General features: G+C 31.6%; 4 protein-coding genes and 1 long non-coding RNA gene across 7 annotated transcripts in view; 3 read left to right on the forward strand and 2 right to left on the reverse strand.

Moving 5' to 3' along the window:
- The first annotated feature begins 120 nt into the window (after positions 1-120).
- On the forward strand, positions 121-3,647 carry LOC145314312 (leucine-rich repeat-containing protein 57-like). 2 transcript variants are annotated; one of them, XM_080154181.1, is made up of 8 exons: positions 121-241; positions 378-601; positions 841-943; positions 1,170-1,226; positions 1,468-1,577; positions 2,167-2,231; positions 2,664-2,752; positions 2,967-3,105. In XM_080154181.1, exons 1-7 carry the CDS (start codon positions 131-133, stop codon positions 2,714-2,716), a joined length of 723 nt encoding a protein of 240 aa, XP_080010307.1. In that variant the 5' UTR covers positions 121-130; the 3' UTR covers positions 2,717-2,752; positions 2,967-3,105. The 2 variants fall into 2 exon arrangements, with proteins under 2 accessions (XP_080010307.1, XP_080010308.1); XM_080154182.1 differs by having other exon boundaries at positions 125-241; positions 2,664-3,647.
- Positions 3,648-4,783: 1,136 nt separating this feature from the next.
- Positions 4,784-5,408, forward strand: LOC145314314 (uncharacterized). The gene is made up of 2 exons (XR_013877735.1): positions 4,784-4,876; positions 5,272-5,408. It is a non-coding gene; the product is annotated as an uncharacterized LOC145314314 (long non-coding RNA).
- A 60-nt stretch (positions 5,409-5,468) lies between these two features.
- Positions 5,469-20,755, forward strand: LOC145314313 (rhodanese domain-containing protein CG4456-like). Its single transcript, XM_080154184.1, has 8 exons — positions 5,469-5,587; positions 14,377-14,453; positions 15,108-15,281; positions 16,057-16,154; positions 16,619-16,663; positions 18,582-18,647; positions 18,964-19,015; positions 20,606-20,755. Exons 1-8 carry the CDS (start codon positions 5,571-5,573, stop codon positions 20,641-20,643), a joined length of 567 nt encoding a protein of 188 aa, XP_080010310.1. The 5' UTR covers positions 5,469-5,570; the 3' UTR covers positions 20,644-20,755.
- LOC145314308 (nose resistant to fluoxetine protein 6-like) lies at positions 6,208-11,660 on the reverse strand. The gene is made up of 2 exons (XM_080154176.1): positions 11,492-11,660; positions 6,208-9,043 (listed from the first exon to the last, which is right to left on the reverse strand). Exons 1-2 carry the CDS (start codon positions 11,542-11,544, stop codon positions 6,376-6,378), a joined length of 2,721 nt encoding a protein of 906 aa, XP_080010302.1. The 5' UTR covers positions 11,545-11,660; the 3' UTR covers positions 6,208-6,375.
- LOC145314309 (angiotensin-converting enzyme-like) overlaps positions 20,744-22,838 on the reverse strand; it is a 41,205-nt gene continuing 39,110 nt past the window's right edge. For both annotated transcript variants that reach the window (XM_080154177.1, XM_080154179.1), the window contains exon 24: positions 20,744-20,943. In XM_080154177.1, the coding sequence (XP_080010303.1) occupies positions 20,887-20,943 (57 nt within the window). In that variant the 3' untranslated portion in view covers positions 20,744-20,886. The remainder of the gene's footprint in view (positions 20,944-22,838) is intronic.

Genomic DNA, 22,838 nt, shown 5'->3' on the forward strand with positions numbered 1-22,838 from the left:
AGTAAAGTTAAAGATTTATATTAGTTGTTTATGTAATTCATATTGAACGACATATTTGTATATCTAGATATTGTACTTCACAAAACTCTCAAAATTCAAGATTCTTCTCAATAAATTTTTTTTAGATAAAATGGGAAACGCAGGTGGATCATTAAAGAAGCACATAGAAACAGCCCAGAAGACCGGAGCTTTGAACTTCACTGACAAGGGATTAGAAAAATTTCCACCAGAACTAGTGCAAGTAATAGATTCTTTCATATATATATGTATCCTATAAATTAAATAAAGTATAGGTTTTTAATTGTCTGAAGCTATTGAATGTTTAAGAAATTATCTTCATTTTAATTCCGTCATTTAATGATAATGACAAAATTTAGGTTGCAGGGTCCTTAAGAAATCTAGATCTATCCAACAACAAGCTAAACGCCCTGCCAGTCAATCTAGGCGCATTCAAGATACTCAAAAGCTTGAATATATCCAAGAACAGGATTGTAGAAATCCCGCAACAAATTGAGTGCCTCGTCAAACTAGAAATTCTGAACCTGTCCTACAATGGTTTGCAGAAAATTCCTGATGGTTTTAGCAAGCTGAAAAATCTTAAGTAAGTACCTAATATTGATTTAATTCAGATTTTTAAAGCATCAAATAAAAACTAAACCAATTAAGTTCTTCTTTTTAGGGAGGCTTCACATAGGTCTTTAAATGGTTTAAGGCTATTTTAGGTTTGAGTAATCGGCTTTTTGTACCCTTTTCACTACCCTTACGAATACAGAGCCTCTAGTTGCTAGGGGCGCATATTCTAGTATAACATAATTAAAGTAATATTTGATTTTATTTCAGAGAAGTTGATTTGTCCCACAACAGTTTAACAGAATTTCCAACGTGTCTATCCGGCCTCAAACATTTAAACGTCGTCAATCTAACCAAGAACAAAATAACACAGGTTAGGAAACATGATGTAATATGATATTGTTTTTTTTTACATTGGTACTGTTCCCATTTACACATTTTTAAGATATTATTAAAAATTTATGTTTTGGAAGAGCCTAAATGACTTTTCGGGGTTAACAAAACTGGTTTTAATCTTATAATTTTTCATTGTAATATCTGCGGAATATGTCTGTAATACGATGCGATAACTAATTACCTATTTTCATTTTTTTCTCTAGATTCCTGAAGAAGTTAAAGGAGTTGAGGCAACAGAAATCAACTTAAATGAAAATCAGGTACATATTTTTTATACTGGATTTATCGATTTTTAATTTGTAAAAAGCACACAAATAGTAAGGTAGCTTATAAATGTTCGTTTTGGCAGGAGATTTTTAGTTTTCTTTTATGAGCTCTTATCGTTTGTCTCATGAACTTTATAGTAAACCATTATTGTTATCATATAGTTTCAATATTGTTTAGGTACCTAGATAGCCTTAAAAACATCAGCTTAAAATCTATTTTTTTTATTTAATTCAGATTTCCCGTATTGATAGCAGTATAGCCACCTGTCCTCGGCTGAAAACTTTGAGACTTGAGGAGAATTGTCTCAGTCTTGAGGCCATCCCTACCGAGCTTCTTTCTGACAGGTTTAGTTGTTATTAAAATTTATAATATGATAGGTAGGTTAGGTACCCATTGTTTCCTAGTAAAGAGTATTCTATTGGGGCAATAATAATTTGGGGTTTATCTCTCTTGGTGCCTATCGATCACAGAATTCACTCCCTTATTTTTGAATTAAATTGAATATAATGGGAAGGGATTATTTTTTCTCTCCCCTGCGGGGTTCTATGCCTGCAGGGCTACCCAGTACCTAATTAACCTCACCCAGACTAATAATCAAACAAACGAAAAATTACTCCTTTTTTTCAAAATAAGGGAAGGTGGGTTCTATGATCGACTAGGTACTATGAGGGAAACCGCTTATGATTTCATCCAACTTATCCGTTAGTTGAACCAGTGCAGTGTTTTTGTTTGTTGTTGATACAATAACAGCACACGATTGTTGTACAATATTATACAGAAACACTATTTACATTCATTCAATGAATATTTTTAAATGAAAGCAGAAATGTAGGGTTTCTAAATAAAACTCGATTGTATTAAGAAATAACAAAAAGTAGTAGCTATATATTTAAGCATATTATGGGGCAGGACTAATTGAAATTTTTATTTCAGTGGAGTTTCCTTATTGTCACTGGACGGAAACCTTTTTGATACCAAGAGCTTAGATACAATTTCAGGCAGGGTTGTCACAAATATTTTAGAATTCAAGTTTGCCGAAATTTAATAGCTTAATTAATTAAGATTCTTAATAAACAAGTAGTAAGGTCTTTTTTTTTAACTAACTTAGTTCTGTAAATATGCTGTAAAGGAGTTATCAGCTAAGAATAGATTTCATACTGCTGCCGTTCCAAACATGTGAATTAATGGAAGAGTAGGATAATGTTATGGCCTAAAAACTTTATATCTAAGGAAAACTAAAAAAATAATGAAAATTAGAATTTACCATTTCTCAATCAACAATTTTTTTAAATTTTTTGTATTTGCTTGTTATTACCTTGTCTTGTGGTTCATTAAATAAAAAATGTATACTGTCAGACAAATGGTCAAACTAAAATATATCAATTAAGTTATCGCGACCTCTAATATTATTATGACAATTGTTGTAACAGGTTACAGTCAGTATATGGAGCGCTACACTGCTGTCAAAAGAAAATTGGATTAATAAAAAATTATGAAATTATGGTTCCAGGACAAACGCAGGAGTGACAAACGTCGGATCGGACAAATGCAGGATTGTCTAAAATATTAAGTTGATTAAGTATTATAATTTCTATACAGGTAAGGTTAGGTTAAGGTATGAATATATACAAATAATCCCTCGCAGGGGTTAGGTATTTAAAAACCGATAAGATGGTTTAAAATATGTTAGGTTAAGTGTACACTCTGACGTTTGTCACTCCTGCGTTTGTAAAAGGACCTAAAATATGAATCAAAAGTTTATGGTTTTATAAATGTATTTTTGAAAGTTCTATCTCATTTCTTGATGTCCTATTTATTTATTTTTGGATCATGAGTGATATTTCATCTGAAGAAAAAGAATTTTGCCTCAACATTTTCTCCTTATAATCTACATTGAGACAAATTGCATTGATTTCTCCTATAGAGTGTGTACACAATTAAGCTGGAAAAATATCTTATTTTTAGTTGAAATATCATTATCCATTTTGTGTTTGATTGGCTAACTATGATATGATAGTCACTTTAATTCATGCAAAAAAGAAAATATAACATGAAACAATTAGCAAACATTGTAGTGTAACAAAAGATCGACGTAATTGGTATAACTTCTCGATATTTTATTATTTATAAATTTAGAATGCTTTTTTCTTCCATAATCATTGAAAATTTGTCTAATATGTTTATTAATCTTGTTATAAAAACCATTAGATTAATTAAGAAGTTAAAACACCCATTTAACCCATAATTTTATGAAGATCATAAGTTCTTTAATATAGATAAAACTATAATTTTAACAAATTTATATCTAAAACTATAAATATATTATGCCCTCTTAATTTTTATCTCGTTTTAAATGTTTGTCCTATATAGTAGTTAGTTTGTTCCTATATGATTTTGACGAGCACAGCAACTCTGCAAAAATGATACAAGTTTTTTTCTAAGCACAAACATTCTTCATCGGACCAATACACAACACACGCAGTAATTTGTAAATATTACCTTTGCATGTTCTCGGTACAATTCCCGTGTAACTGCTTACTGTTATTTTCAGATAAAATTTGCTTTACTTTTGTTGCTGCGCTACTATGGACATTACTGATCGTGTTTCTTAATGTCAATTTAAAAGTTTTTTTTTCTCTATATTTAAATCCTATTTTAAATTAGAAAAATAACGAATGTTTTAAAAGTTTTTAATACCCATCAAAATATTATTTTCATTTTCAGTTCACTCATTATATCATTTTATTTTTATTATCTAGATGTTAAAAATGCATTAAAATCAATTAAATTAAACAAGCGCTATAAAACTGAAACAAATATTGTATGTACCAAGTTTCCATAAATTGTATATTTTGTGTATCTATTTGTTAAGCAATTAAATGTCATTGTATATTTTTATGGCCTTTAATTATTTTATGATATTCTATTATATTCCTTCTAACTCTTAAAAAACAATTTTTTAAATTTTTACCTGTCCAGAGACGGCCTGGAGCTCCGGAACCCGGAGGCCTATCCAATAAATCTTAAATCTGGGGGAAATAAGAATGATTTTAGCTTAAATAACCTATCCTCTCAGTCCAAAGATAAAGCCTATACACATAGACGTCCAAGGGGGGGGGGGTAAAGGGGTGATTACCCCCCCCCCCCAAACGAAATATTTTTCATTTTACCCCTCCCATTTCAAATTTACCCCTACCTTGGGGGGGGGGAGTAAAATGAATTTGTGGCGCGCTTCGCGCGCCATTTTACCCCCCCTCAAAAGCAAATTACCCCCCCTTAAAAAAATTTTATTCCCCCAAATAAAAAAGCTTGGACGTCTCTGCCTATACACCAGGTTTACGCAAATGTGTCAAAACTTCCCCCCTCCCCCTTAAAATAAAACCTTTTTCTGTTAACATAAAAACGGAAAAATTCTTGGATCCTGTTAAGTTAAGTGTTAAAAATGTCCTAGACAGCTAAAATTCATATTAGCATCATAAAAACAGATAACATTAGGTAGTTGAATTGAAAAAGTTATAAAATTAGATTTTTTACCGTTAAAGTATCGTTATTTGAATTTATAGGGAAATATATTTTTGTAGTAAGAGCTTTATTTTTATTAATATTTAGTTTATCAGATGTTTCGGGTCAACTGCAGTTCACGGTAAATTATTCCTGGTAACGAATATTTCCAAAAATCTATGAATTTTAAAGGCTGCTGGCTGCCAAACGGCTGAACGTACAGATCATACCCGCACACTATTTTAAGCGGCATAAGAAGGCCTACAAATATTCTGGAATAGCCAAGATCCAATGATACACAGGGAAGGCTTCACTGAAGAAAAAACGCGTAAAATAGGTCTTTTTCGCGCATTTCTCTGCACTGCGAGATAATTATGCATTATTGATTTATGGCTATTCCAGATTATTTGTAGGCCTTCTTATGCCACTTAAAACAGTATGCGGGCATGATCTGTTCGTTCAGTCGTTTGGCAACTAGCAGCCTTTAAAATTCATAGATTTTTGTAAATATTCGTTACCAGGAATATTTTACTGCAGTTGATCCGATGTTTCTATTAATTATTGCCTTGAAAAACAAAATGTTTTTGTTGGTTTTCTTTCTAGATACCTACCAATTTCAAATCTTTTTTTGTATTTCTAATTTTATTTTTGAAAAATAAATCTTGAAAGAAGAATAATTTTACACTATATATTGAATTAAATTCATTGTTATTTCATGGTTTGAATATAATGAAATATCTTCAAAATTTGGATTTGCTTTATATTTAATAAATGTTGGCTTAAATGTGATAAAACTTGACCCTTTTAAATGTATATAAATAAATATTTCAGAAAAAATGTCAATTTTTATGAGGTAGGAAACTTAAGCATATTTTCAAGTGAAAACAATAATGTTAACATTCTAAAAGCGAAGCTCCTCAAATTAAACAGCCAGGCTAAACATTATTAAGTGTAAAGTGTAGAGTAGGCAAACTTATATTCAACATTGTTCAGATGTCAAAGCATAAAGTGTGATTCTATTTTAAAGTTACTATAGACATTGCTAACATCTTGAAACTTGTTTATAGAGATGCTTTGCTTATAACATTTTACCTAAACGTGCTGGTAATCAATATTTCTAAAATCAAATGAATGGAATAATTTTATCATAGAAATTTTCATCAAAAATCTACTTTAATAATCATGAACATACGGACTTTCTGGAAATGATTGAAAAGGTGTTAAGACCAGAGGGGAGGGTGGAGTTAGGGTCTTGTATGAATCCTCCCTTTAAAGGGAAAAAATATTAGTTGATTGATGTCGAGGAAGAGCCTGTACGAGGTGTATCTACCTGGAGAGCAACAACACCAGCAAAGTCTTCTACCCTGCTCCTCTCAGAGGACATCAAGACAAATATTGGTCTAGTGGTTTGGTTAGCAAGATCTTTACTTACTTTTACATAAGGATAGAAATAAAATTTTAGAATCTGATTAAACATTGAATCTTTAATGGCCGTAAATGGTTTAAAATGCAAGATATGGATATAACAAAATGTATAAATGCATAATTTTTATTTTTAACAAAGAAGAATTTGTGTAATACAGAATATCACAAAGTTCTTTTAAAAAATAAGATGAATTTAATTTTTTTATACAATCAAAGTTAAACCTTCTCAATATAATTTGGGTTTGATGCTAGTTGCTCATAAGCTGGAGGTTGGGAGGAAGTATTGGATGCATCTGCACTACTTGATGTTACTGAATCATTGCTTGCATGTTCATCAGAAGGAGTGTTGGCTTCTATCCACTTTGCTCTTGCTGCTTCACTTTCAAATCCTCCATTTTCTCTACCCACTTCCATGGCAGCAACTGTTGTGATTTCTGTTTGGGCCTTGTTAGCATCTCTAGGATTTATGTTTCCATTTTGGATATGTTCAGGTTTGCTTGTTCCCATTAGAGAACCAAGAATCATCTCAACAATTAATTTCTCAGCACGTGTTGCTGGAATCTCAAACAGTAGAGCAAAACTAAATGCTACCACACAGCTTATGAACTGCAATGCAAGATAATACCAAACTGATGAAAACATGTTAAAATCATTTGGGAAAGAACCCAAAACAGATGATGCGAACATGAAAATGATGTTCATATGGATCAAATATGTGCAGAATGTTAATCTTGACAGTGGAGCAAATACTGACCAGGATAAGAATTCATTGATAATGCCTCCATATCCCTTAGCACAACTGAATATTACCCAAGCAAGAGCTCCATTCCAAGCAATTCTTTGGAATGTATTATACATGGTTGCTGCAAATAGTGAAGTTTGATGTGCCTTCCTAACATCATACAGTCCATAAACTACTGCAAAGCCAGCCAAGAAAGCAACTTCCCATCCAAATATGTTGATATCTCTTCTTAGAACAACTTTTTGTCCTCTTAAATGATGCAGTAGGTAACCTAAACCTATACCAATGAGGTATGCTTGATATCTTGCCCAAGGAGCATTATAAAAGTCAACATAATATGTGTATTCAGAAGTATAACTTTCAAGTTGAATCATTACTGATGGTGACAGTTTTTCTGTGTATGCAACATAAAATACTCCAAATGCAAACCAGAACAGGGCAAAGAACCAAAAGCAAATACCCCAAACATGCTTTTTTGTATTCTTGTAAAGGAAATACATAGGATAGATAATGATGGGTGAAAATATGTGAAACATCATGTCATCTACAAGATACCATGTTACTCCCATACAGCTATCCTCTAAATTATCCTCAAACAAGGTTTGAATATACAGTAAATGTCTCCACCAGTATGTGCGGCAGGCATCGGATTCCATCCATAACATTTCCCAGCCTGGGCCATGGTATACAAAAGGAAGAACTGCTGTGACAACACCCATGATTAGTACATATGGTATAGTCAGTCTCAAATATCTATGAATATAATACATTGCCAGGGTTACTGAGTGCCTTGTTGTGTTGTTTCCTGCTTTATCCAGCTCTTTCAAAAATATGTAGGTTGTCAAAGTTCCAGACATTAGAAAAAATGAATCAACTGAGGGCAATGCATTTGCAATGGCTTCAAATGCAAATGTATTCCCAGAGGTGAAGAGGTCAAGAACATCCTTAAAGTTTCTTGTTGCTGCTGAGAAAGGTAGCAAGAATGAATGTCCAACTACAACCCAAGTCATGCTCAGAAATCTCATACCATTCATACAATCCAGGTGGTCTTTACCAATAGATTTGGTAGATAACAATCTTTGTCCATTTGAATATAAGGAGTAGCAGACTAGAAATTTAAAAATGAAATTGTCTGGCATTGCCATGTTCCAAACTGATGTGTATAGAATTTCTATCACAGTTCCCAGAAGAACACACAATGCTATGAGAGAAAACACAACATAGAAAAATATAAACACCCAAGGTAGTTTTTCTGGTGCACCATGAATGTTTTCATTGGAATAGCATTGAGTTGTCATGAGTGTGACTGGAAGCAAGTCAAAACTTTGAGTAAAATTCTGCCATTCTGTGACATTAATGTAACTTATTGTTACATTAGCTGGTTCTGAAGAGTTAGCTGTCAGGAAGTTGAAGTTAGTATTTACATCTTCTACTGTGCATGCCTTGGGGTAACACATGCCTATCATTGGAGAAGCAATGATAGCATACATAGACATAAGTGTGAGTAGCATTTGTTCTTGACTAAGAGTGGTTGTGATATCAAATTGACTTATCTCTTCAACATATGACTTTATGGAGGCTGCATCAGTAAGTTCAACATAACTTGGTTGATTCTGAAGCTTTTCATGAAATCTGGATAGACTGGTGTAGAAGTTTAAGTATCCTGAAATTGATTTTGGATCAGTTTTTATAGGTCCATTTCTGGCTTGTATTGGATTTCCAGCAAGACCAACACCCTGTGGACCAGACATGCGGACTGGACAATAAGTAGTTTCAACATTCTCAATACCAAGGCACTGATCAAAACTACCCGGGTTGTTAGAATAGCCAATAGGAATCTTTAGTGTTATGAATCTTAATTGATCTGGAAGTGTGTACTCGCATGTTTCATCATTCTGACAGATATCTATGGGCATATCTAAGGTGTCAGATAGAAACCCTTCTATTGGTAATCTACCATTTGCATCAAACATGCTCAGAGCAGAAGGAATACTGGTCAGGTCAGGCATGGACCCACTTGCAAGATTGAGGAGTTCATCAACATAGGCATTGCTAGCGTCTAAACACTCTTCAGATATGTTTCCCAGCAACGGTGTCACCCAGGCAAACTGATCTCTGTCTATGTCTATGGCTGCGGCATTCCTAAAAAAAATAATCAAATTTTTAAAATGAACTCGTTGATTAGGTATACAGAAAGTTTGTGTTGAGAAAATTACATTTTAGACTAGAGAGGAGGGGGTGGCATTGCATTAGAATAAATAAGATAAAAAAATTCGTTAGGCCATAAACATAATAAGTAATTTTGTATATGATTAGGGGGGGGGGAGGGGTGTTTCAATTTATGGTTCATTGATCCAATCACTGAATTTAGTAAATGAAAAATAAAAATTTTCTTACTTTTATGAATTAAATTATATTTATAAAGTAGCTCCACTGCACAAATTGACGGAAGTCGAAATATAATAAATAGACGTACATTCTAATTGTAGAGTAGCCTCGCTACTAATAAGGGTAAATGGGAAGCCTGTAAAGTTCCACCTTCAAAAACACACCTGATGGCGTACTTGTCAATTTGTTTACTATTGGTGTGTTTATATCAATTTTTATATAAATGTAATGGGATCTCTAGTGTGTGTCTGTCTTTACCAAAGTATCTCGCAAACCTCTACATTGCAACTTATATTAGGTCCTGCAAAGTTTTATTTCCAAGGGAAATTGTTCCTATAAAAGAAATACCAAAAAAATATTTGAAATTATAGCTAGGCGGCGCAGCTGTAAAACTAACTGGACTTTCCTTCGTACAAAGTGCCGAAACTTTTTCTTTTTAAAACTACAAACAATGATGACAACATACATAAGTAGCGAAGCCCAAAAAATATGGATGGATATCCAGAAAAATGAACTATAGAGCAGTTTCATAAAAAACATTAAACTAAAAAGTCATGAAACCTTGTAAGATTTATAACGGGAAAATCTAGGAATCGATCTAGCAACTCAACTGTGGGGATATGTAAAGTGCGAACTTATTTAAACCCTAAAAATATCAGCCGTCTATCTCAAATAGGAGTAAAGAAAATCGTGAAAACTTAAAAATCTAGGAATCAAACTAACACCCTAAACAATAAGCAAATCTCGTTAAAACTTGATAAAAATAAGCAGAATATGAAAGTATTCAATCCCTAAAAACTTCAGTCGTCTATCTTGAATAGGAGTTGAGAAAATCATGAAAACTTAAAAATGTAGGTAAAAATAAAAATTTGGAGGGGGGTTTCTAAGGGCGATTTCTCTTGGCAGGGTAGTGGTACCCTCCCCCAAAATAGTTATAAACCTTCCCGGGACCTATGAAAAGCTACCTTGTTGAGAACCCGATCGGTCTAGCGGTTACCAAGATTCTTCGGCACAAACAGACACACAAAGACAAAGATCCTTTTACTTTATTATAAGGATTGGATGTCTGTCCCTTTTTAAAAGCAAAGCTTTTCTAAATATAATTAGGTTTGGTCCGTCCTTACGTCCATCCGTCACAGACAGATAGCTCTTTTAAATAGGTTAGAATTGTCCTATCGATTCCAAACTTTGCATTGTGATTCTTGTAGTAGTTAGGCACGATTTAGAAAGCGTAGCAACTCTATAATCGTTACCAGAATGTCCGTACGTCCATTTTAAACATGTTTAATTTTAACTTTTTAACAGCAAATAATTGTGTGATAAAATTATCCGATTGATCTGATTTTTGGAATACTGATTCCTAGGACAACAAAGTAAAATGTTATAAGCGATATATCTCTGCATAATCAAGTCCTAAAAAGGTAAGTATGTCCTTAAACAATATCCTGTATTTACGTAGTTTTTCAACAAATTTACATACAATTTTGTTTCTACTTTTATACATTTATATTCTGATTATTTAGTTCTGATTCTCTTCAAGTATTAATGTTTGTTTGTCTTACTGTTTTAGAGCTTCGCTTTTATGGATGTTGTCATCATTGTTTTCTTATGGGGAAGGAGGTGGATTGGATTTTCTCTTTGAAGGGGGGAGAAATTGGAATTTCTTTTAAAGGTGGTTGTCCTGACACCCAAGAAAATTACTGAAAACTATTAATAATAGAAATATTGTCTTAAAAGCAGAGCCCATCGTTCCAACAGTTGGCGAGATCTGAATCTTGGGGAATAGTCCCTTTCGTCGTATTTTTAAAATGGCCTTTTAAAGATTATTTTAGGTTAGGTTATATTGTGTTAGGTGATTGCCCCACAGGGTTAGGTAATTGGTCCCGCAGGGTTAGAGCCCCCGGCAGGGGCTAGAAATAGGAGAAAAGCTACTGTGAAAAATACGAAGAATCGCCCCATTAGGTGCGATGTTTCGAAAGGGAATATACCGAATCTTGATCTGAACAGACAGATATTATTATGCTATACCCTGAATTTCTAAGAGGCTTCACTGTAAATTAGAGCCATATCAAATCAGCAGTTAGCAAGATTCTTTGCTACTGCACAGACAGCCTTTTACATATTCCGTTACTTTTAAATAAGGATTAACATTCTTATTCCCTTCAATCATATTTAAAACTATTAAAATATAATTTCAATTACCTGACACAAATACCTAAAAGGCATAAAATGCCTATTAAGGGTAACCTCCACATTTTGAGTCAGACTGAATACTGTTAATTTTTAGCCAAGAACTCAGGAATTAGCATTTGTCTTTGCAAATGACAAAAAGATAAGAGTAGAAAACATTTGACCACTCTCGTCTTTCCATTGTTCACAATATTATTTCCTTAGAAAGAGTATCTTAAATGGTGTCCTTAGATAACTTCAGATGAAGGACTTAATATTACCTATTAAAAATCAATGGCAAGTAAAATCATTTTTTTATGATTATCACTTTTTGCTTCCTATCATTGGATTTAAAAAGTAACTTTCAATCAATCAATAATTTAACTTTTGTTTCAAGTATCCTATGATATAAAGTATTAAATTATTTTTTGTCTGTAGAGAAGGATCATACTTACCGCTGATCTGATATGGATCTCCTAAACAATGAAGCTTCTTATAGGTCCAAGGAAGGTTTTTAATTATTTTAGGGGAGGGTATCTCCACCCAGCTAAGTGTAATCCCTAGTAACCTTGAATAATTGATCCCTCCCCCACAATAAAAGAAAAAAGTAAATAAACCTTTTTTTTCCTTTTTCTAAAACTAAACTTGAAAGTGAATGATTGACTTTTCTTACCCTCCATTCCCTCGAGTGTCAATAGAGGCGTCTATGGGCGTAGCCGCTAGTAAGAAATAAACTTACACCCACCCCTCTAATTTATCTTTTTTTGGGAGTCTCTGTAATCTGTACACAATTAATTTTCTTACACAATATTGAAAATCTTCATTTATTCAATCATTAACAAACAAGGTGATAAATATATTAGTAATCATTATCTCATAGATAATAAGAAACAAGAACAGCTAGCTACACTTGTTAATATGTTAGGCTTTAATAAAAAGTTAGCAGACAGTATTTTACATACAAATCTATAAATTCTGCTTGTATTCCCCCTCGATAATGTTCTTTATACCTGCTATGGATCAGTTCATAGATTCATTAAAAATCGCACTGATTAATTTAAAGTATATTTAAACCTTTCTGTAGGCAAGTTCTATTTTATTTACAGTTTCTTATTATTAATTCTAGTGCTTTGTGTTCATTATAATGCAATGCTAGTGCCAAGCGCACTATTATTCATTAGAAAATCTTATAAATCAATCAGAGGTGTACATAAGGGGGGTGTAGGGGGTTGATAGTCCCCCTTTTCACACCCATAAAATATATAAGGGAGGTGTCAAGCAAAAAAAGTCACTTCACCCTTAAATCTGAGGTGGTAGGGGTGAAAAAGAATTTTATTTTGAGTATGTTGAATATGTAGGGGTTGGATTTTTAGCGGAGCACCACTCTGTAAACCCCTAAAGTTCACAGTTCCCTCGATTTTGATTTGAGGTGGGTATCAAAACTCGTAAGGGAGGTGTCAAAATTTTTCCTTGCTTAATTCTCTGCACGCCTCTAAATACAGTTCTGACAGACTAATCAACGCAATATATAAAATAAAATACTTTAGATTTACAGAGTAGCTTTGCTTAATTAGCTAGAGTTATAATGACTTAAATGACGCATCAAATTGTACTCTTTTGATAACTAATAATCAACAGATAATTCCAGATTTTGTTATTGCTTTGTGATTATTATTATGTTAAATAGTTAAATAATATTTTTGTCGACCAAAAATATTCCATTAAAATGAGGTAATACTACTTTTTGGTTATGCAACATAAGTGTTAAAAATGATTGGTTAGAAGAAAAGAGAAGGGTTGGGACTTTTACTAATTGTGCCAGACTTAATTTTGTGATGTCTTTTATATGATATATATTGAATTAATATGAGTAAAAATCATTAAAAATCTTGTTAACTTCATTAATATAAGTTAACAATTTATGAATTATAAATTATAAAATATAGTGATATTGAATGTATTCATGTTTATCCGACCGATAGAGTTATTCTTTTGGAGTAGTCATAAGTAACTTGTTATTTATTGTTAGCCTGATAAAACGGCCATTTTGAAAAAATATTTGTTGTCCTTAATCTTTTGTCACTAAATGTTAAATCAAAGATGGTGGGGGTCAACCCAGACCCTTAATGACGCCCTTTTATAGGCTAAGATCTTACCCACCTGTAGTAAATAGAAAATAACAAACATCACAAAAGATTCAGTTCTATCTATTAGAACATGGTGCAATAAATCTCTTCTATTTGGTTTTTGTATCATTTTTATTTATTCTAATATATAAATTAATTTTTGTCTGTAGCTTAAGATTCTCCAATTTGGGGAAGCTTCACTTAGGTCCTGTGATGGTTTTAGGCTGTTTTGTTTTAAGAATTAAGTCTTGAGATGGTTTTAGGCTCATTGTCTCCATATTCAATACCCTTTGAATACAGATCCCCTAAATACTAGGGTATCAACCGATATAATTGTATATTTTATTAATCTATGTTTCTTAAGCCTTGTACAAAATCTCTACGTAGGTTTTATTTTTCTATTTGCATTTAATTATAATGATGAATAAATCTTTATCAAATAGATAACAGAAAAAATATGAAAAAATTCTGATTTAATGACGTTTCCAAAATGTACTCTTTTAATTGAAACATGAACTTAAAAGGGGATGTTTCGAAAAGGGACTTGCGGGAACGAGAGCAATTGATAAAAGCATTTAAACGAGGAATTCAATTTTTATATTGATGAAGATAGGCGAGGTTTCTTTAACTTTTGAACAAAAATGCTTGTTTAATATGTTAACGCTTTTTGTCAAAGAAATATTATATGTCAATATTTAGAAAGATTTAAGTACATTAATTACACCGTATATAATTAAATTTTTTAAGAAATCAATAACTATACAATAAATATAAATTTGTTTTATTGTTTAGAAGATGCTTGATGCCGAGATGTCATTTTGGATTTGGACAACGAAGCTTTGGTAGCCAATCGAAGGTCTTGGTAACAGGTAAACAAAAATATTATGTTAATAATTTTATATCTCGTTTGGTGGATTTTTAGGGGCTGACCCCTTCTTATTAACTAGGATTACTTCAGACCCAATTTAATAAAGTTTGTATGAATCGTAAAAATTTCTTTTATAAGATTTATTATTTTTATTAGAAAACAAAAGCGTTACATTACTTTGTTTAATAACATTTTTCCGACAACACTCTCAGTTCTTGAATTACTAAATTCATTTTTTAATCCTCTATTTTCTACTAAAAAAATATTGAAAAACCTATTAAGGGTTAAATTTTCTATGTACAGGAAAAACTTGACTGAAGAAAAAGACTCAAAAAATTGTTTGCGCATTAATGTGCTCTGCGAGATAACTATGCATTATTAAGTAATGGCCATTCCGGATTATTTGTAGGCCTTCTTTTGTCGGTTCGAATTTTGACCATACAAAATATGTACGTTTAGCCGTTTGGCCGCTAGCAGCCTTTAAAGTTCATAGATTTATTCTGCTTGATCGGTTAAGCTGGATGTGAAAATACTAATGAACTTTTTTTAAACAAGGGTGGTGTGTTTAACTTTCTTACAGAATATTTGTATCAACCATATTATTGCTTTTCAAACTGTTTTTTATCATATGATAAAATAAGATTTTTATTTTTAGAAACAACAAATATTACAAGAGAACTAAATGCAGCTACAATATCAACAAGAAAATATTCATTCATAACAACAAGACCTGTTTCCTTGTTGTCTATATCATCAACTAGATCATACAGCACATCCAATATCAAACTGCCGCCTGTTACTGACTATGAAGATGTTAAACAGTTTTTAGGTATATTATCAGGGCAGCAATTCTACATGGTTTTATTTTTGGTTCATAAGTTTTGACTAAGCATAAATAACAAAGAAAAAGCTTACATGGTGGTTTCTCTAAAAGTGCCTAGTCGAGCACAGAACCCACCTAAAAACAACAGAGTATGGTTCTGTGCTAGACAGGCACTTTGACAAAAGCACTCCTAAGATATTATTGATATTATTAGAGGTATAGGTTTTACTAATACGCAAAAACTTCAAAAAGCATGTCAAAAGTGTTTTTAAAAACAACCCTAAGCAACAAGAAATTTTTAAAAAATTTATAGGTATTCCTTTTTTAAAATTTTTTTTTATTAATCATGAAAGAAATGCAAGTTAAGAAGATTAATGTATTTGTAATGAAATATTTTTTTTTATATTTTAAGAAAAATATGTAAATGCTTTTTAAAGAGGGATCCGGATCCGAGGAGCCGCCATATTTTGCTGGAGCTGCTATTTTCATTAAAAAACGGCCCCGGCTCCGGGTTAGCTAAAAAAGTTATTTTCAGAGGCGGCTGTGCGGAGCCGGAGCCGCACAAATATTAAACGGCTCCGCATCCCTGTTTTAAATCATCTATTCTATTACCTATTTTGTCGGTCAGTCAGTCTGTATTGTTGTAGGTAACAAAGATTCCAAGATTTTTATTTGGATGGTATTCAAAGTTTTCTATAAGGGGAGGATCCTTTATCCCCCCCCCCCTATTTTTATTTATGCGCTTGGCTGCTACTTTTGGATTTTGTCATCCTTGTTTTAGATGATGGTGGGTTAGTAGTTGATGTAAGAGAAGCCAAGGAATTACAGAATGATGGTGTTATTAACAAAGCTGTACACATTCCTCTCAGACAAGTTAAGGTTAAACTATATGATTTTGTTATCATTTTTATTCCCATTGGCCTATCTCCTGGCTTCCTAATGCCTGCCCCCGAAGAAAATAATAGGGAGTAGGAGAAGGGTCAGATTAATTTTGTTTTTGTAAGTTAAAAATATCTATTATAGATTAGACCGTCCTAAAAATAGTCCTAAACCTGCCCAAGAACAATTCTAAGCTTTTTCATTTTCCCAGCCATTTTTACATATATGTTGCTTGCCTGAAAGTTATGTAGAATATTATCCTTAAGGTCCTATTAAGAGAGTTTAAGAGAAATCTCCTCTTTACTCGTTTTGATTTCTTTTGTAAGAAAACAGTATACCTACATGATTTTTATTAACAAACTTAAAGTAATTAACAAGAAATTATAAAAAGATTTACTTTGATGGTTTCTAATTTTATAATAGGTTTAATCTTCGCTATTCAACTTTTATTTCACACTGTTTAGGAAGCTTTTGAAATGAATCCGGAACTTTTTGAAAAGACTTATAAGGTTTGAATTTTTTTTTTAAACAAAGGCCGATTCCTTTTAATAGTAGCTAAATCTTTTATGTAAAAAGAATGAAATTATACTTTCCCCTTCCTACTGCTGGGAGCGAAGCAGTTAGTTACCACTTCTAAAACCGTTAAGGAAAAACATGTTAAGTAAGATTATTTATAAATTGCCCGCTTAAATTTAACAAGAAAACAAATATGACAACATAAAAGCGAAACTCTAAAATCAGATGGAGTGATAAACGTACAATAACTCTTTTAGAGTATAATCTTAATCTTTTAAAAGATTAATTCAGGTGTGTACTGTAACGTTAACATAAAGCTTGAAGCAAAGTTTAACTTTTAATCAGAAATTCATCAATTATAATAATAAATTTTCATTTCTAATTTTAGATCTTACTTATCAATTCATTCTTAAACTTTACACGAGTTTCATGTAATGTATTTGCAATTATTTCTGGTTTTGTTGGGGATATAGGGATAAAGATCTGAAAAGCGAAGTAGTGAAGTTTGCTTTTAATCCGTTGCGCATCCGCTCTTCGTCGAGGAGATGATTTCTTCGATTCTTGACTTAACACTGCTTCATAACTAAATACGTCAAAAATAGTTTCTACTAATGCCATTTTAGAATCTTTACATTAATGATAAAGTAAGGGAAATGCCTTTGCCCAAAAACAGGCGCAATTCATTACTATGCACAGTTAGGACTTCCAGACAAAGGGTATATAATCAAAGATTTGGGTGAGATTTGCTTCCCTTAATTTTCCTTGTGGTTGGACCAGCCCTTAAATTGTCATCTTATTTCAGTTCTTTAAAAATTTTAAGTTTGCAAATGTTTAAGCTATTGAATGCAACTGTATTCTTCATGAATGATGTAACAAGATGTCTTTTGACACAGTTGATTAATTATTAATATGACTGGGTGCATACTAGTCGTTATATGGGATAAGGATATTTTTTTTCAAACATAATTGGATGAGAACAAAGAGAAACATCATAGTAATAGTGACCATAGATTCATGTTAGAAGTGAGGTACGATTTGCAACTCTATAATCGTTACCATAATGTTCGTACGTCTACTAAAAACATTGATATTTAACTTTAAAAAAAGATATTTTATGTGATATGATTATACTATTTATCTTTTTTTAATACTGATTCCTAGGATAACAAAGTACAATATTCCAAGTGAAGCATCTCTATAATTAAGCCTTGATATCCCTTAAATCAATTTCTTAGAAATCCGTCTCTATTCCAAGTCATAAAGGAATTTTCTTTTACTTTGTCATTAGGTAGGTACTTTGCTTCTATTTTACTTTGTCATTAGGTAGGTACTTTGCTTCTATTTTACTTTGTCATTAGGTAGGTACTTTGCTTCTATTTTTAGACCATATTAGATATTAACATCAGTTATATAAAATTTTTGGTCAAGCATAATATACTTTACAAGGGCCTTACTGACTGAACGATTCTTAGACAAAAACCTAAAAGCTACGAATACCTGAGTAATTCGAGAAAAAATAATGTTGGAATACAAAATGAATACAAAATTTCATTTAGCATTTTATAGAAACTTGGTATTAAGTTACATAGACAAATATTTTCCTCTATGATATTTATTCACTCAGCAGTATCTGTTCATTATACCTGTTGACAAAAATGAATAATGTGTCTGGTTAAAGGCATGCACATTTAGATCAATGCAGGTGAACTAAATATTGCTTTATCCTTATAATAAAGTAACAGGATCTGTGTGTGTGTGTGTGTCTATGCCATGGTTCTCCTTCACAGGGTAGCTTCATATAGGTCGCGGGAAGGTTAATAACTATTTTGGGGGAAGATACCACCACCACATATAGTACATATAGTTATTTCCTCGGCGTAGACATTAATGTTATGTTATGTTTAAATTCAGGTAAAGATGCCAGATTATGAAGACCCGATTATTTTCAGCTGCCTGGCCGGAATCAGAAGTGCAAAGGTATAAATGTTCCAAAATATAATGTTTTAATATAAATGTTATATTGAAGATTACTCCTACGTTATAAAACGGAAAAAGTCTAAAATTTCAGTTGAGTCGCTTGTTGATCTATGACTTGATCGAAAGAAGTTCAATCTGGCTAAAAAAATCGCTTTCGTGTGTTTTTGGTTGAATTAAATCAAATGCCCTTTTAAAGTCTTTAATGGAAAATAAAACAAAAATAATGATTGCGTTTTAATTATAATCTATCATGAAAAAATTTTGGAGTAATAGTTTTTTCATTAAATATATTATAATTATTTATTTTAATTTTTAGGCAGCCTCTGTTGTAAATGCCTTAGGTTTCACCAATACTTCCAATTATAAAGGTAGTCTAACTTAGTCTAACTTTGGAATAGGACTTAATACTTTCTTCATAATATCTTTTGTCTGTCTCTGATTACAAGTTTTATTCAGAATTTAACAAGGATGACAACATCCATAAAAGCGAAGCACTGAAACGGTAGGAAAACGGACATTAACACTTGTATAGTGTCAGAACTTAATAATCAGAATGTAAATGTATAAGATTTGAAGCAAAATTGTAAGTAAATTTGTTGAAAAACTGCTTGATACAGGATAATGTTTATGGACATACTTACATTTTTAGGACTTGATTAAAGAGTTGCTTCGCTTATAACAGTATACTTTGTTGTTCCAGGAGTCAATATGCAAAAAATCAGATAAATCAGATAAATAGATCCCATTAAAATTTGTTGTTAAAATTTTAAAAAAATTAACATGTTTAAAATGAACGTACGGACATTCTGGTAATGATTATAGAGCTGCTACGCTTTCTAAATCATACCAAACTACTAAAGGAATTACCATGCAAAGTTTGAAATTTATAGGACAATTCTAACATGCCTAAATTAACGAAAAAAGCTATCCGTTACGGACGTACGGACGGACCGACCCTGATTATAGAAAAGCTTCGCTTTTAAAAATGAGAAATTTACACAGATAGATGATTTCATCCAAAGAAAACACTGATTTGCCTTACAATTCAAGTTCAGTCAAAAAACTCCTTTTTGAGAAAAATCAATATTAAAAGTTTTGCTATAATCATTAATTTAACTGGCTTAAATGTAAAGTCTAGGGTACGTTAATATTTTTTTTGTTTAAATAATGATGTCTAATTCTTAAGAAAGCCTCTCAAAAGTTTTTATGGAAACCAAATGGTTACAAGGATTCGCTGTTAAAATACCTTGTCATCCTTGTCTTTTTTTTTATATTAGTAAACCACATTTAAAGATAATTAGATAAGTAAACAGTTTAGATAAGATCACCATAACGAAGAATATGTTTACACTAATAAGAGAGTCCAATTATAAGTAGAGTTGCTACTCTATAATCAAGATATGTCCGTACGCACGTTCGTCAGTCTTCACGCAAAAGTATTTTATATGCATTGTAAATTGATAACACAAATACCAATATAGAAACTTATAGCTACTGAACATTGTTTGTGAATAAACATGTCATATCATACAAATTTGTTTGTATTACAGTTTAATGTTTTATTTTATACTAGTTGCTATGTCCGAGGGGCCTCAAGGGCCCTTTGAAAGAGCAGTGTATTTCTTGCAGGCTTGATTTAAGGCCTTGCTCATCTACACTAATTTCTATCTTATCTATTCCTCCTGAAATTTAGTTTCTTTCTCTAATACTCTCTAACAAACTTTTGTATAAGAAAGAACTACAGAAGGTTGACAAGGATTAGATGTGACTATTATTCCTACTATTGAGCTGTATGTTTTTCCTTGGATAGTCTCTTTTCAACAGCAGTGCCGTGTATTATTCCATTCTATTGTATTGTATTAATGAGAGTATTAGAAAAATTCTTAGACCTACAATTAGCTTCTCAATAAAAATGATTCCTTGTAAATAAAAGATTGATATGTTTCTCTTAATTTTAGGTGGATTTGCTGATTGGGTTCAAAAGAATAAACAATAATAATGAAAGATAAATTGAAATATTAAAGAGCTGGCATGGTGTTATTATAAATGTGATTTTCTTTAAAAATAAATATATAATTAACTATAATAAATTTAAATTTATAATTCAACATGAATTTATTTTAAGATATTAATCAAATTTATATTTAACAATAAAAAATAACATTTAATTTTTAACATCAAAGTAGTCATTTGATAGCTAGAAATATACTAATGCAAGGAAATGCCTCGTAACAGCTGTTTAAAACTCCTTTCTTCCTTCCCATCCAATGACATCACCGTTCATGGCATTCTGCTCCTGAAAAAAGTATATTTAGTGAGCCGTTTTAAGTAAAAAGAACATAAAACAAATGTTTAATGAAGGGGTGAAGGAATTAAAATATATGACTAAATTATTTTAGCATTAAGATAACAGGGGGAGGCTTGTTCAGCACCCATTTGTTGTGTTTTAGGAGGGTGTGATTTTTTTTATCCTGACACCCCTTTTCGCTGTATTAGGTGAACGTAGATACTTGTCTTATCCCCCTTATTTTTATCATGAGGTAGGTTGCATCCCCCTTCTGCATTCCAATTCTTAAAAAGTAGTATCTTCTTTTAAATGTTTTAATCTATTTTTTGAATTATTTTGTGTAAAGTTTTTGTCCAGTTGAATTTGATTTTGCGATTCTCAGAAAAAATGTAAAATAGAATACCTACGTAACTTCCTGTGTCTTTATATTCTTAAAAGTTTTTAGTTTGCTTAAGAGTTATAAGTTTGCTTTTAAAATTGATTCTTAGTAGCAATGTTACTCTACAAGGAGGTGTTTTTGTTTGGTTTGTTGGTTAGGTTCTGCATAGTAACTAATTTACAGATGGTATATTGAGAGAAAAAGTAAACAAAAAGAATAATGTTTGAAAAACTTGATTTTATTTAGCAAAAAAAGAAAGTGTTAACTCTATAATATTGAAATATTTGTACTTGGTTAAATTATATCATGATTTAAAACTTTGACAGGTTGGTCGAATAATGCTGTAGGTAATACAAAATAAATACATTTCTAATGCTAATTAATGTATAATATAAAATAAAGTTTATGAGCCTTTATTCATAAAATAATAGCATTCTAATTACCAGTGCTCGGCAGCTAAGCCTCAGCTACCCGTAAGCCTCAGGGAAATCAACATTTAACAATTTTTAAAAATCAGCTGGAAGTCAAAAACGAATCTCTCTTTTAGATTTTTTTTCAAAGTAAGTGTTAAAATTACAGGTTTAGTCGCGCCTTTCTGGTCAAACTTACTTTAAACCCCACTAACAGGAACCATCATGATATTAACTATAAGTATCAGACAAGAAAAGAAATTGGATAAGATTTGGGCCATGCTATTAAATTTCATGTGTGTATAGTCAATACATGGACTATACATATGTATACATAACTGGCCCACTACGTCATATTATAGCAAATACAAATTAAAATTCTTCAACATTTATTTAAAATTATATTTTTTACTTTGAATAATAAAAGCAAAATAAATCTTCAGTTCAAAATAAGCTGCGTACTAAAATTTGTATTCTTGCAGCAAAATTATATTTGTATGTTTTTAAAGAAAGAATTAGTCAATCCAAACAATATATATAGTTAACGTTGTATTTTCATTAAATATATTAAATAAGGGTCAAGGAAAAACATTTAAATAGGAAATTCTCACCTCGAAAAAGATTTTAATAGAATTTTTATTCAAATTTCATTCATATTTATACATTTTAATATTTCGTGCAAAAAAGGAAATTGGAATGTCCTAGATATATACATATGTTAATAGTACAGTTTCCATTTATAGTTCTGAAGATACTATACAACTAAGCTCTGCCTGTCCGTCAAACCGTAACTGTTGGAACCACACTCGGTAGTGTATTAAAAATTAGCTGTTAAACACCACTGATTTAGACTCGTTGACTTTGTGAATTCGAAAGCAACCATAGATCTGAAAGCCAATAAATTGATGTACATCCCCAACCCAATGATGATACAAATATTACCCCATCTGTAAATTAAAATTAGTGGTTGAAACGTTTAGGCACTCAACTTAATAAACCGACCAATCGAAATTCATTAAAAGTCCCCAAAGCCAACTAATAAGAAAACGTCCTTATAAAACTTTGGGGATTAGTGCAATAAACAGTCCATTATCCCCTTTCTAACTGTGTTGAAC

The sequence above is a fragment of the Acartia tonsa genome, chromosome 3 (assembly GCF_053477335.1).
Source record: "Acartia tonsa isolate MP-2025a chromosome 3, ASM5347733v1, whole genome shotgun sequence".
In the NCBI taxonomy this organism is placed as follows: Eukaryota; Metazoa; Arthropoda; class Copepoda; order Calanoida; family Acartiidae; genus Acartia; species Acartia tonsa.

Bases quoted from the DNA above. Each gene is read 5' to 3' on its own strand.
- LOC145314312 (XM_080154181.1), top strand. From the start codon at position 131: ATGGGAAACGCAGGTGGATCATTAAAGAAGCACATAGAAACAGCCCAG. The intron at 242-377 runs GTAATAGATTCT...GACAAAATTTAG, and splicing joins TTCCACCAGAACTAGTGCAA to GTTGCAGGGTCCTTAAGAAA. The intron at 602-840 runs GTAAGTACCTAA...ATTTTATTTCAG, and splicing joins AGCAAGCTGAAAAATCTTAA to AGAAGTTGATTTGTCCCACA.
- LOC145314308 (XM_080154176.1), bottom strand. From the start codon at position 11,544: ATGTGGAGGTTACCCTTAATAGGCATTTTATGCCTTTTAGGTATTTGT. The intron at 9,044-11,491 runs GTAATTGAAATT...TATTTTTTTTAG, and splicing joins CTTTTAGGTATTTGTGTCAG to GAATGCCGCAGCCATAGACA.
- LOC145314313 (XM_080154184.1), top strand. The intron at 15,282-16,056 runs GTATATTATCAG...TCCTTGTTTTAG, and splicing joins AGATGTTAAACAGTTTTTAG to ATGATGGTGGGTTAGTAGTT. The intron at 19,016-20,605 runs GTAGTCTAACTT...TCTTAATTTTAG, and splicing joins CAATACTTCCAATTATAAAG to GTGGATTTGCTGATTGGGTT.